At 49.2% G+C, this 15,000-nt stretch overlaps 1 protein-coding gene across 1 annotated transcript in view; it reads right to left on the reverse strand.

Moving 5' to 3' along the window:
• LOC310824620 (pre-mRNA 3'-end-processing factor FIP1-like) overlaps window positions 1-15,000 on the reverse strand; it is a 25,750-nt gene that overhangs the window by 4,705 nt on the left and 6,045 nt on the right. Inside the window, exons 9-14 of the mRNA XM_083697881.1 lie at window positions 12,471-12,570; window positions 12,226-12,361; window positions 7,400-7,426; window positions 6,849-6,897; window positions 2,189-2,247; window positions 930-1,137 (exon numbers count right to left, since the gene is read on the reverse strand). Of these exons, the coding sequence (XP_083554007.1) occupies window positions 930-1,137; window positions 2,189-2,247; window positions 6,849-6,897; window positions 7,400-7,426; window positions 12,226-12,361; window positions 12,471-12,570 (579 nt within the window). The remainder of the gene's footprint in view (window positions 1-929; window positions 1,138-2,188; window positions 2,248-6,848; window positions 6,898-7,399; window positions 7,427-12,225; window positions 12,362-12,470; window positions 12,571-15,000) is intronic.

Consider the following 15,000-nt stretch of genomic DNA (forward strand, 5'->3'; position numbering starts at 1 on the left):
CTGGCCCAGTACAGCTCGGCTCGGCTCTGTAGTGTAAATCAGCGTTTAGTTAGAAAACAGACCTCTTTCTTTCTTTCTTTCTTTCTTTCTTTAGATCTCTGCAGTTCCTGCTCTTTCACTCCTCCTCTGTCTAAGTACTGTGGTCTCTCCATCTCTCTCCAGCCCTCTTTCTGGCCTGGTGGGCCCCTCTGCACCAGAACAGGCTGGTGGGTTTTGTAATCTTTCTCTCTCGCTCAATTCCTGGCTCCACTCTGCCCCTTGTGGTGACAGCTAGCCACAGTGCAACTCAACCACTGAAAAAACACACGCACGCACGCACGCACACACACACACCCCCTTAGCCCTAGCCCCAGTGCCAGAGCCACACACACTTCCTGCACTTTGCCACACCTGGCAGCTATTAAACACACCCCTCTAGTCTGGACTGCAGCAGTGCACTCTCCTCTCCTCTCCTCCCTCTCTCTCTCACACGTTACCCTCCTCCCTCTTTTCATGCTCTCTCTCTGCCTGCTCGCACGTGTGTGTACGTATGTGTGTGTGTGTGTGTTTGTGTGTGTGTACATCTGTACCCAGACGACAACAGAGACAAAGAGAGAGAGAACCACAGGGAGGACAGAAAGGGAGCCTAAAGGCTGAAGTGTTGACTTATGAGGATGAGGATACAGAGAGGAAGAGGAGAGCGGAGCCTCGTGATTCCAAACCACCTCCGCTACGTGTGCTCCGCTCTCCTCTCCCTCTCTGTACGAGGTAGCCCTGTCCGAGACCTAAGCGTCAGTGTCGACCTCTGACCTTGAGGAGGGTCCTCTTGGTAGACGCTAGGGTCTTCCACGCCCCGGAGGACCAAGGTTCGAACCCTCGCCTACGGGACACAGTCCCTATCGCCCTTCTAGAGGTAGAACCGCACATTGGCCGCTCCGGTTGTCAATCACCTGTTGTAGTCCTGGGAGGAGGGGGGGCTGTGCTCCCTCTTCCGGTCCCGGCTCTCTCGTTCTCGCTCCCTCTCTTTCTCGCGCCGGTCTCGGTCCTTGTCGCGCTCCCGCTCCCTGTCCCTCCGCGCGTAGTGCTCCCACGCCTTGGCGCTGTCAATCACGCCAGCCCACGAGGCGGCCACGCCCCCCGGGATGGGCGGGTAGACACCTGAGAGGAGAGGGCCAGTCAGCTGGATTGGAGGGAACATGGAGGACATGATGCATCTTATACACCTGACCTCAGGAGATTCTAAATTTAAAAACATTTGGAAAAATGACACGATACGTATTTCAATCGGTGGTAATGGAGGGAGAAAACATCAAAAAGACAACTCAATAAATAAAGAATTCTAGAAATGAAGAAGAACTTCAGAGCGCAACGCTGCCATCAAAAAGATCCATCTCAAACAGCATATTTAGGACACATAACTGACACATAATTAACACAACACACACGTAGGCACACACACATACACATGTACACACACACACACACCTAACTCAAACAGCATATTTAGGACATGCTGTCGGAGGGAAACCAAACAAAACCAAAAGTGTGTGTGTGTGTGTGTTCGTGAGGCTTTTCTCCCTAACAGAAGAATCCACTTTCACACACTCCAAACATAGCCCAAGACATCACACCCTCATTAACACACACACACACACACACACACACACACACACACACACACACACACACACACACACACACACACACACACAGGTTGCCAGAGCCAAATCACATGTTTTCTTTGTCCTGTAGGTCGGAAATACCTTCATTTTCCAAGCCCCATAAAAAATGTCGGAGGAAACGAGGAATGAGGAAATTATCTGAATGAATGACTGTGGACTATTCCTCTGGAATAATAGGAACCCACCCCACTTCCCATCATACGCCTTAAGTCCTGAGCCCCTAACCCCAAATGTTATCCTTCGTGTCTCGGACGAACTAGTGTGGTTTAAAGCCTCTCTAGGCATGTACAATTAGCAGTAAGCTGAATTACACAATGACAGACATCGATGTGAATTCCAGTGCCATATTGTTGTATTACCTTGTATTCATATGGCTTATAAGGCATTGACGGTTGTTAAGCTGAAGGCAAAGATCTGTTCTTGCCTGCATACATGATGTGGAGCTTTCTGGCTCATTTGTAATGGCATGTGACATGGATGGATGGAGTCAGTCAGTCAGTCAGTCAGTCAGTCAGTCAGTCACCTACCAGCAGGGAACGGGTACGGTGGTGGGACTGAGTGTCCGTCATAGCCTCCAGAACGACCACTGTTGACGAGAAGACAGACAGAAGGTCATGTGTGTGGATGGTTCTGTTTTAGAGACCATAGGACTTCAGTTAGGAGCTGTTTTGCAAGGAGACCAATCAGAATTCATCCCATCAATTCTGCATGGATTGACGACACCGTTTTGACACCTTCCAGAGCGCAGCCAACTGTCCCATCGGGGGAAGGGATCTCAAGGAAGGGGGGGGGGGAGGGGGTGAGGGGGGAGGGGAGAATTGCTCCCCCTTCATGTACACAGTGAACCTTACACACACGCAAACGTTATGTGGTAGATACTGTAGTAGGTGCTAAGTGGGATCCTTGGGACATCCCTAAACTAAACCCTAACCATTAACCTAACCATAACCCTTACCTAACACTCATCTTTACCGCTTTAAAGAGTCCCAAGCATCCCACTTCGCATTTACCATGACATACACGACCCAAAACATAGTCCACACTAGGAAAGACCCACAAACACATTATCTATACTAGTTCATACCCAAAACATACGCCAGTCCACACATCGAACGTACACGTGTAATACTGTCTAGGATCAAGATGAATACAAAACACAACATCCGTCCTCATCTCTTGATCCGCTTGATCCGTGTTTATTTCAGACCTGGATGGACTTCAGAAGCGAGAGGAGCCTTAATTGACACTGTATACAGTAGAACGTTCCACGTGGAGATTCAAACCAGCCGACGGTCCATCTGTAGCCTCGGAGGGCCTTTTGCACCGTCCGACGGTCCTAGCTAGGCCACGTCTCGTATTTAGCTTATAGCCTCTGGTTGACACGTGTCTCCAGTCCCCTTCTGCAACATATGCGGAAAAAAGTGGAGGGAGCGCATATTACATGTATTACTTCACAGATAAAATAAGAACAAACAGTCGGAACGACCTGAGTGAAAACAGCCAAGTCTCTCTACCGACGGCAGCCAGAACACACTCCTCTGCTCCAGGAAGTCATTCATTTTCATGAAGCGATAAAAGAAAAGAGGGCAGAATAAACGTAGAGTACACGAAAAAAAAAAAAAAAGAGAAGGAAAAAAAAAACGACGAAAAAGAAGAAAGAAAGAAAGAAAGGAAGGTAGGTATAAGCGAAAGTGAACGGGGTCTGGTAACTTCATGATCAAAGACACCTTTTTTTTTTTTTTTCTCTTCCCCACCCCCCCCCCCCCGATTCAGAACCTCCATTTCCCACCCGTTTGATGTGACTGGCACGTTGTCAAGGCGCAGCGTGCGGCCAGCCAACCCACCGGGCGGGGGGGACGGGGACGGGGGGCTGGCAGGGAAGGGAAAGGGGGTGGGGGGGGGCGGGAGGTGGTCTATTACTGATATTGGCAGGGTCCTCTGCCCGTCCGCACGGCCTAGCCTGTCGCCACGCCCCGCTTCCCATTGAAAACTTCCGAGTGCGGCGTGGGCCCCGAAAGGTGAATCGTGTGTGTGAGGCCCGTCCAAGAGGACTGCTTTCGACCAGGTGTGGGTCCGGGTTCCAGACACAGACACAGACACAGGCACAGACACACTCTATAAATACCCTGGCAGGGATGGAATGGGATGGACGCCCGCCTCTCCATCTCTCCCTCTCTCTTTCTTTCAGCCCCGGCCAAGCTCCCTCTCCCCCCCTCTCCCCCTCCCCCTCTCTCTCTCTCCTTCTCCGATGATGTGTAAATGAAGAAGTCTGTTTGGATGCAGAGTGAGTTGGCTGTGTGTGTGTGTGTGTGTGTGTGTGTGTGTGTGTGTGTGTGTGTGTGTGTGAGTGAGACCCTCCAGCCGGGGATAATGACTGTGTATAGTGTTTAATGGTCAATCAGTGCCGAGACCTCTCTCCACACACACTACTCTCTCTATGGCCTCTGCATCTCATCATCATAAAACACAGATTTATCTCGACGTAATGGAGGAACCCCAGGTCTTTTGGAGGTGAATCGTCATCGAGGATACAGTACGGTAAAGTACATCAGAGTAGCACAGAAATAAAGTGAGGCGTAGGCCAAATCTCTCGACTTAATTCCTCCTAGCCTCGTTAGACGGGCGACTCTCAGACACAACGTCTGCTTGGCTTATATCGGCCTTGTATTGGCATTCCGAGAGATAGAGATCCCTCTCGAAAATTCCTCGAACGCAGAAGTGGAAATAGTAACGGGCCTAGATAGCCTCCCTGTCCCCCACGTTGTTACGTTTCATTTTTTCGTCGCAGAGTGGTTTATGAAGCTCGCTAGCTCGTTAGCGGTGGAGATGTCCAACAGTAAACGAGGAAAAGCACGCTCGAAGTTTTTACATTTCAAAACTGGATGCGCTCGCTTGCGATATCTGATTGGTGCGACGACCTGTCGGTCATTTCATTTCGGACTGTTCGGTAACCGCTGAACAAGCCGTGTTTGACAGACTCTAGAAGGTGGAGCGTGCGGAACGCTCCGGGTCTGTCATCGAGAGACTAGATTCCTCCTCGCCTGTTTCTCAAAAACCCATTGGAGGATAGGGTCTGAGGGGAGGAACCCGAGACGTTCTCCTCCAATGAGGAGAACGAGGTTCCATGGAAAGCCTTGAAGATGTGTGTTTGGTGAGGAGGCACAGTCTCTCTCTGGCTTGTCGGGTCAGGAGAAGGAGGAGGACAGGAGTCACGGTTGCCACTGGCCTGAAGAGATGAGTGGGGTCCAGTGTGTGTGTGTGTGTGTGTGTGTGTGTTACACTACAGAGGACTGGGCTCTGGTCCTAAGCCTCGGTCTAAGGAGGCCCCTGGGCCAAAGATGAAGTGTCTGGTCTGGAGCAAAGCTTAGGCCAATGCCAGCACTACCTGCTGTTTCTAATATCCCCCCCAAGTGTGTGTGTGTGTGTGTGTGTGTGTGTGTGTCAGAGATGTTTGAAGTGATGGTAAAAGCAGAGGAAATGATTCATAAATGGTACTGGAGAGATGGCTGGCAGAGTTGAGAAAAGCGGAAAAGCCCTTGAAGGATGTGAGGATTTGGCAGAGAGAGAGAGAGAGAGACAGAGAGAGAGAGACAGAGAGAGAGAGAGAGAAAGGGAGAGAGAGAGAGATGGCTGAGATGTGAGAGGAACCGTCCTTTAGGAGGAGAGAGAGAATTCAGATGGAGACAAATTAGGGGAAAGTGAAATGGGAGGGAGGGAAGAAGAAGAAAGATGAAGAGACATGAAGCAGACAGACAAACAGAGAGACAGAGAGAGAGAGAAACACACACACACACACGCACGTACACATAGACGGCGAGAGAGACTGTGACTCAGTAGTTAGCCTTCACAACATCCAAAAGAAAATAAGCCTTCACACAGCAAAAGCAAAGAGTCATTTAGCAGTCCTTTTAAGAACATGCAGTAAGAGAACCCGCAATAAAACGTGGCCTTGCGGTGGTCTGAGAGGTATAAATTACTGGAACGGCGCTGTGGGAGTATGTAAGCAGAGCAGGGGAGGCTGGTGGAGGTAGAAATCAGAGGACGGGCTCACTGTAACACGCGGAACGGAATCAAACACACACGTGTTCCGCGCATAACAGTGAACCCGTCCTCTGATTTCTACCTCCACCGGCCTCCCCCCCTGCTACAGAGAGAGGTTGGGACGAAAGGCTGTTTTGTTACGGAGAGAGGGAACAAAGGGGGAGGGAGGGAGGGAGGGAGGGAGGGAGGGGTACTGACAAACAAACGGCCCTCTGGGTTTCTGGCCTTATTCGGTCACACGTCCGGCCGCGAGGTCAGGGAGGGAGGACACCGCGAAACGGCGCCAAACGCCATCTCTCTCTCTCTCTCCCGCTGATAGGCCGTGGCGTCAGGAAACCTGGAACAAGTACGCAAGCAGCGTTCCTTCTGTGTCTGATGTGGACAGGCCCGGGGGACGATCTGTACTCTCAGGGGCACACCCCCCCCCCCCCCCCTCCCCCAGTGGTAATTACAGTCAATCCGTAAAAGGAAAATAAAATCCGTAGGATGTCAATGTGAGCGTTACAAAGTGCTAAACAGCCGTGACAAATCCGGGGCGACCCTGAGAACGAGCAGAGGGCTCATGATGAATAACGTCCGGTGCAGGAGAGAGCCGTTTCGGTCGAAAAAAACAAAAAGAGCTTTCCGAAATCTGCCGTTGGGAGGTCGAGCGCCGCCCTTCACGAGCCGTTCGGTTTGGATTTGCAGATAACGGCTGTGATTAGACGTGATTAGCTTTAGCGATTAGCGCTTTCCAAACGGTTCGCCTTTCATTTGTTTCCTAATATGTGAAACAACAGTTCTCACAAGTCTCCTGTCTTTATTTGGGCCCCTGTCTCCTCTTTCTCTCTCTTTCTCTCTCTCTCTCTCTCTCTCTCTCTCTCTCTCTCTCTCTCTGAGCTGTGTGGGTCTACTACACCTCTACTTTATCTGTTTCACACTCTCTGTCTCTCTTGCCTGTGTGTGTTCCTGGCTCCTCCAGGGTCTCTGGTTGGGGAGTAAGTGGGTTCTCTCTCTCTCATCTCCCTGTCCCTTCTGCTGTCTCTCCTGCTTCCACCACTCCCTCTATAGTGCAGCCTGGGATAGACAGTCAGAGCTCATACCCATATCGCACACATCTGGAAGGAGGGCACGCACGCACGCACGAACGCACAAACAGAGACTCACCTGTCTAAGGTGGAGATCAAAGAGGGAGGCGGGGCTCCTGGAGGGAAACCTTCAGGGAAAAGGAGAGGGGCCTGTCAGTCATGAAAGCAAGGCAGTCCCAGTTATGAAAATACCTTTTGATAACAAATATCCAGCGTACAAGCCAATGGCTACGACATGCATCAGACCAGGAGTTTCCCCAATCGGCCTCCACATCTCCCATCTCCCTTTTCTCACTAAAGTAACGATACACATTTAATTACTATTTATTTGTGCGAGGCGAGTGTGGCTGTGTGTGTGTGTGTGTGTGTGTGTGTGTGTATATGTGTGCGTTTTCACTGAATGTTTAGTCATATTTAAACAGCACAACAACACAACAATCCAGCATTAAAACAACAACACACCAACACATGCCATAGAATACACAACACACCAACACGTGCCATAGAATACACAACACACCAACACGTGCCATAGAATACACAACACACCAACACGTGCCATAGAATACACAACACACCAACACGTGCCACACACCACATCCAGTTTTCCAACACAGTAGAAATGCTTACCAGGTGGAGGGACATTCATAGGCATCCCTGGAAGGAACACCAACAAACACATTCAGAATATGAGTTATTAAAAAAAAAAAACATGATTGTACAAAAGAGAGCACCACAACAGTGTACTGCTTTACCAGTCCACACAGTAATAAAATAAAAGTCATACAACACAGACAATATAAGACGACATTGGTTCAAATAGTATTTGAAGATCATCTAAAAACACAGTATCTGTGCTTGATTGACTTTGCCTGGCAAGGTGAACCCCGCCCATCTGGCACTCCAGGCAGGCTTGACCAAACGCTCACAATTATTTTTAAAGGATTTCAAATACTTTTCGACCCAGTTCGGGAGCGTAAAGTGGGCAGATAATCCATACATCAACACAATGCTAAACGCTGGTAAGGGTCCACCGCCACTCAAATCACTCAATCAAATGCTGTCTAATGTCAATAGACACATCGCTCAAGAGCCAACCGTATATTACATCATCGGCCAACAATCAATCACATAACTAGCCACAACAACCACCACGTCATCTGTATTGTCATGACAACAAACTCAATGCCCTGCCTGTATCGTTAGTAAAAACAAGCCCCAGTCAAATGCCTGAGTACACGTTTAATGGCCCCGCTATTTATAATGATGAGAGTTTCAATGTGCTCGGGTGATACAATCAGCCTTTTAAATCACTCTCTCTCTCTCTCTCTCTCTCTCTTAAACATGCGCACACACTCACACTCACCCACACTCACACACACACACACACACACGGTCCTTTGAAGAGGCACCGAAAAACACAGTCACATCTGGGCGCCATCCCTTTCGGTTTTCCCAAAGACCCCTGATGTGAGAGTGTTTCAGAGCCGTTTTCAGCGAGAGGGAAAAAGTGCAAAAGGGCTGACAGATGAGGGAGAGGAATAAGAGAGTTGCTGTGGTATTAAAAGGAGCCTCCAGCGCCTCTGCTTTGTCACTGAAATGTACAAGTGTCTTCCTTTCCTTTCAGACGCCAGCCCCCACTCTGAGGGAGGGGGCTGAACTGTGGGCACTGTGGAGGACCGACCAAAGGCCTTTGATACACGCACGCACGCGCGCACACACACACACACACACACACACACACACACAGTCACCCAAGGGAGGCAGTGACACACACACACACACACATACACACACACACACACACACACGTTGGCGATTGAACATCCCTCACAGAAGAGAAAGACCTTGATGAAGGCAGCTATTGAGAACAGACACACAAAACAAAAAGCCTTCAACATGGTAATAATGTCTCCTGCTGCTGCTGGCCTAGCTTCAGGCGATGCCTTGAAACATCCACGCACACGCACACGCACACGCGCACACGCACACACACACACACACAATGCTCAACTTTCAGCTTCAATTGCAGATACAGCCATAGCAGAAACATGCGCACAGGCTCCAAAACACAGTGAAATGCATTTTAAAAGACAGCCATTTGTGGTCAGATTCATGCATATTCAGTAGATGGATGATAGATGATACTGTATTGTGTAATCAATATGCTGTTAAAACTGATCAAACAATTCCAGCGTGGCCCTTCTCCCTCTCCTCCCCCCGCCGTTGGCACCACAGTGATTAGGAAAATGAGCGCAGGATTTATCTGCCCCACGCCAACATCACCCACTTGTCTTCATAGTGCACATTTTAATCAGTTAACTGCTGTTTCAATTCCAAAGGTAGTTGCTCAGTTTGATGGAGCATCTTTCCATGTGCCAGTGGACGCACACACACACACTCACACTCACACACTCTCTCTCTCTCTCTCACACACACACACACACACACACACACACACACTCACACGCAGTTCAAAAAGTCCCCCCCCCCCCCACACAATGTGTTTGCGTGTGTGAGTAATTGTTTCTACCTGCAGCTTTCTCAAAAGCCAGCGTTTGATGAGGGCATGAGTTGCACGCTTGGCAGCGTATGAGAAAGCTAGCTAGGCTAATGGCGGAGCGGGTTAATTGCTGGTGATTGTGCTTGCGTGGCTCAGAGAAGGGCCATTACGCTGGGAGGCGTTTCAGATGGAGCTGATATACTGATACTCTGCAGACCGCAGCCTGCTGCTGTAGTACTGCATTAAAGGGGCATTCCACAAAAAAAAATTGTTTCTAGTAGAAGCGAAACACACTGCTTCTGACTGACACCACTGACAGTCCTCTGTGTAGGATACATGTTTTAAACTTGCCCAGGGACTAGGGATGCCCATTAGCTCTCTCGCTAACTCTAACACATTGACGTTGATGTGTAAACTGATACGTTGATGAATGTGTCCTCTCCTTGTCAAGTAAATACCTAAATAAATGAAAAAACATAAGACTAATTCAGGGTTCTCCCCGGGCATGTTTCAACAGCGTGTTGCTGGATTGCGTCAACAAAACCCGACTCGCGTTTATTCACGTCAAAATGCGCCAAAAGAAATACAGCTAAAACGCTGAATTCACTGGAGGACCATCGTAACACTTTCGCTTTCGTTTTTCACAACAATGTCGTCGGCGATCAAAGACAGTTACTCTGTCATGACTAAATATAGCGTTTCATTTCCCTTGTCATGTTTACAGCGTGGCACAGCGCCAATCTTCCATTCTTTGGGGGAGAACCCTGCTAATGATTGCTCCTCTGACATTGACCATCGCTAGTCATATTGACCTCTGTAGAACTCACTTTATCAGACTTCGAACCAACATTAGTTTCCTACTCTAGCTAACAGATGCTGCTCTCTCTGGCCCACACAAGGGTCCGAGGTCATCTTTAGCCTGACCTTGGTGACAGAACTAAACCCACAAACCTGCTGTAGAGACTTTATGCTAACACAAACTTTGTAGGGATCTCTATGCTAGTAACAGCGTAGCTTGCTAGCGTCCCATATACAAACATTGATACCTGTATCAGTGTCCCCGTGAGGAATTACTGTCAAGTGTCAAACTCAGCTCACACCTATACCAGGGGAGGCTAGGGGAGGTAGAAATCGGAGGACAGGCTTATTGTAATGCATGGAATGGTTTGATATCGCATTATACAATGAGCCTGTCCTCTGATTTGTACCTCCACCAGCCTTCACTGCTGTATACACTAACCAGTGTTAGCTGCACCAGGGAGGAGGACCACACACACACACACACACACACACCACCTTGTGCTTTTGTATTACGCTACACTGATAGATGGCACAGACCTGCAACGACAATAGAGTGCCCGTGGAATAACTGTCCCTATCAAATGCTAGTCCGCTAATGTGACCCTACTGCACCAACAGAAACAAAGACCCCCCCCCCCCTCTCTCTCTCTCCCCCTCTCTCTCTCTCTCTCTATCACCCTTTCCCCACAGTTGGTCTGTTCAGCACATTTCTCCTGCCACAATCTGCTGTGCCAGCACTTTTTCTCTCTCTCTCTCTCTCCCTCCCTCCCTCCCTCTCTCTCTCTCCAGAAGCTATTTTTATCGCGTTGCACATTTGCATCACAAAAGGAGGCAGAGCCTATGACTTAAAGGAGGGGGGGGAGTGTGTGTGTGTGTGTGTGTGTGTGTGTGTGTGTGTGTGTGTGTTGGGAGGGGGGGGGGAGTGGCACAGTTAAAACGCTACGCAAAAACACTTCAAAAGGCCGGGGGTCGCCTGTTCAAAGTAGGGTCGACAGGATGTTTGATATTTTGGTTGTATCAGGGAGGGCTCTGGCACAGGGGTTAGACAGAAGAGTGCTAAGGCGCTCACTGAACTTGTGTGTGTGTGTGTGTGTGTGAGAGAGGGGTGAGTCGCGGGGCAGGGGGGGGGGGGTGTCTATTTTGGAATCTTTGAAGATGAAGAGATGGCAGGGGCTCAGCTGTGAGCCCAGCAGGCTAGGGGGGCTCTTCCTGCCCGCTCCCTGGCTTACTCACCGTGATGAAGAGGAAGTCAGAGAGACTGACAGGACTGACTGACACACACCTGGAGGACATTACAGACACCTGGGGAAAGACGCACGAGCGGGCATGCGCAGAACAGTCGTCCACACGTGCCCAGACACACGCATGCATACGCACGCACACACACACACACACCCACCCTTCTCAGCCCATCTGTGGACACCTCCAACCCTCAGCCTCGTCCTTCCACATCTATCCATGGTGATTATTTATTACAGAGACATATGGAGCAGCTTTAGACACACACACACACACACACACACACACACACACACACACACACACACACACACACACACACACACACACACTCCCAGATTGACATTGTGACGTAGAAGTCATTTATACAGCTGGATGTTCCCTGCATGGCGGGTCATGAGTGTGTCCTTCGGAGGGGGGGGGGGGGGGGGGGGGGGGAGGGGGCATGGGATTTGAACCTGCGACTGCATCAACTAAAACCTGCTCCCCCCCAACCTCCCGGCTGTCCAGATGCCTCACCTCACCCACGCAGGGAAACTTGGACTCTCTCTATTTAAAAAGATCCTCACTTCAAAACCAAAACACATATTTAAAACACACACACATCCACATCGGGAGACATTTTGTGACCGGGACAACGAAACGGCAACATCGTTAGGACAACGTCGTTGTTGAGCGTCTTTCCATTCCTCAGGGAATCGACATGCAGTGAGGCGAGATTTGACTGGATGGTATGTCTGGATGTGTTCTCTCCTGCGACCTCTCACCTTACCCTAACCCTAACTCTAATCCTTGACCTAACCTTAAACCTAACCCTGCGTTACATTACATACGTCTGAGGGCTCCCAGACGGGGAGGAGTTGGGGGGGAAAGTGTGTGTGTGTGTGTGTGTGAGAGGGGGGGAGTCCCTTACGTGGCGGAGGGATGAGTGGAGGGGCACAGCTGACATTGTGAGGAGGCAGGAAAGGAGGCGGGGGGATGTTGGGGGGGAAGAAGGGGGGCATCTTAGTAGAGGTGGGCTCAGCGTCAGAGGCGGGCTCAGAAAGTACCTGCAAGACAAGCGCACAACACACACACACACACACACACAATTAAGAAATATGTCCTGTGTCCAGAAGAAAATACAATACATACACACACACACACACACACACACACCTGAATGTTATTTCCTTCAATATTGTGACGACGCCGTCCTTCTACCCGGCTGATGGCTCCAGTTTGTCCTCCGATGACATCTATGGTGCCACTCGACTTCCTGTTGAGCATAGGGCATCAGTAAACACACGCACTTCACACGTGTATTCAAAAATCACTTGTTTATCTTAAGCTGGCGCTAAATGAGGACAAAGCTCTGTTTATGTTTTTTTCTCTACAGTAGACCCCGTGATATTGATTACAGCCATCTGCAGACGGGTGCCCTGAAGGGAGCCCAAATTGAACCATTCCCTCATTATACGCAAGTACCTGGGGATACGGATTGATGATAAAACTGTCCTTCAGGGGCGCTCAAACGGCGTAGCACACTAAGGCGCATACCGTATCATCGCAAGGTCCCTGGTTCGATTCCGGCAATCGACATATCTTGCATGTCATCCCTCCTCTCTCTCACCCATCCTTCCTGTCAATCTCTACTATCTCTATCCCAATAAAGCAGAAATGCCCTAAAAACATATTAAAAAAAACTGTCCTTCAAAACGCATGTTGAAAAACCCGATCGTGAACTTGAGTTAGATTTTTTTTTTTTATATATAGAAATAAGTCCTGCTTCACCTTTGAGAAGAGGAGGTAGATTGTCCAGGCGACACCGCTCCCTGGCCTAGACTCAGTTCTTACACCGCTAGACATCGATCATCACTCGGCAGTTCATTTCTAGAGATAGCTTCCATACCCGCCATTGTCTTTTGCATCAGCCTGCAGTTTGACTCCGAAAGAAGGGCTCATCATTAGCTTTCATTTGTATATAAAGCAATTACTTGAAAAACTCCCATTTCACCTCACATCATTGCTTTCATGGCGACCTAACGGTGATTAGACACGCTCTCGGAGATTGCTACTTTTTAATGTCCCGCGGGTGTCTACGGAATTAGGAATAACTGGTTTTAGCCTCTGTGCTCCTCCTACAGAACCATCTGCAGAGTAGATTGAGGTTGGACCACTCAGTCCCACTAGCTCACACAGACACGCTCTTGTTTTGATGAATCAGTGTGTGTACTTTGTATTTCACTGTGTTGTATCGTTAATGTGTTGTTTATGCAATTGGATCTATATTGTGGACGAGGCACACCCGCAAAAGAGACATTGGTGACAGTGAGACAGTGTGTTTTCCCTGAATAAATAAAGGTTAAATAAAATCGAAGACTTATATAACGCCTTTTCAACAAAACAACCCCCCCCCCCCCTCCCTCCCTCCCACCACCACCTTCTCTCTAGGGCCATTAATGCATTACAGTACCATCCTTATCTGGGTCATCCACACACTGCACAACACTTCCCCAAAAATACCCTCACCCCCACCTAACACACACAAACACACACAGCCAGATGGGACACTAACCCCTTTCTGTCACTAGGACTTTTAATTTCAAGTAAACATTACAAGGGGATCAAAATCAACTGCCTCCACCAGGAGTGGCTCAATGGTAGGAGCTTCATGCCATTCATCACACGAGGCTCATGCCTTTCTCTGTCACTCACTGTGGACTTCAGCAACCCCCGGATACACAACAACAATAATAATAATAATAATATTAATATATACTGATAATGATTACACAGCTTAGCAGGAAGCTCACACAAATGTCAGAACTTCACCTAGCCTACTTTTTCCAGATGAAACATTATAGATTTAAAAAAAAAAGAAAAACGTTTATAAATATTTACGTAACAAATCCCACAAGTAACTCAATCCTATGAACACCTGACCCCCCCATTCCCCCCCCCCCCCCTCCCCCCAGGGGTGGACATAGTTAGGTCTATTTAATAGAGGGGAAAAACACAACAATACATAACATGCTATGTGCTTCTTCAACAAAGCATCAAACGATTCCACCTTTACCCTTCCGGAGAGCCGCAAATGTTCTCAGAGAGGGAGAGAGAGAGAGAGAGAGAGAGAGAGAGAGAGAGAGAGAGAGAGAGTCAGTGGTCACGCTTCTGACTGGGCCAGAGAGGGAAGCAGGAAGTCATAGCATGACAAACATAAACACACACACACACTATTGTGGAGCGGATGAAGTGTTCAACGAGCCCTCACTACTACAGCATCTCTCTCTCCCTCCCTCCCTCCCTCTCTCTCTCTCTTCCCTCTCCCTCCCTCTCTCTCTCCCTCTCTCTCTCTCTCTCTCTCTCCCTCTCTCTCCCCCCCTCTCTCTCTCTCTCTCCCCCTCTCTCTCCCCCTCCCCCTCTCTCTCCCTCTCTCTCCCCCTCTCCCTCTCTCTCTCTCTGGAGAGAACATTAGCTGCTCTCCGGAAGGTGGAAACATTGATGCTTTGTTGAAGACGCACATACTGTGACCATTGAGAGATACATTATTGAGGAGGAGTGAGGTTTGGGGGGGGGGCAAGAGAAGGGAGGGACGATGGGAGTAAGAGTGTAAGAGAGACAAAGTGTGTGTGTGTGTGTGTCTCCTCCTGAGAAATGTGTGTGTGTGTGTGAGTCTCCTCCTGAGAAAATATGTGTGTGTTAGTCC

This window comes from Argentina silus (genome assembly GCF_951799395.1).
Source record: "Argentina silus genome assembly, contig: scaffold_153, whole genome shotgun sequence".
NCBI classification, from domain to species: Eukaryota; Metazoa; Chordata; class Actinopteri; order Argentiniformes; family Argentinidae; genus Argentina; species Argentina silus.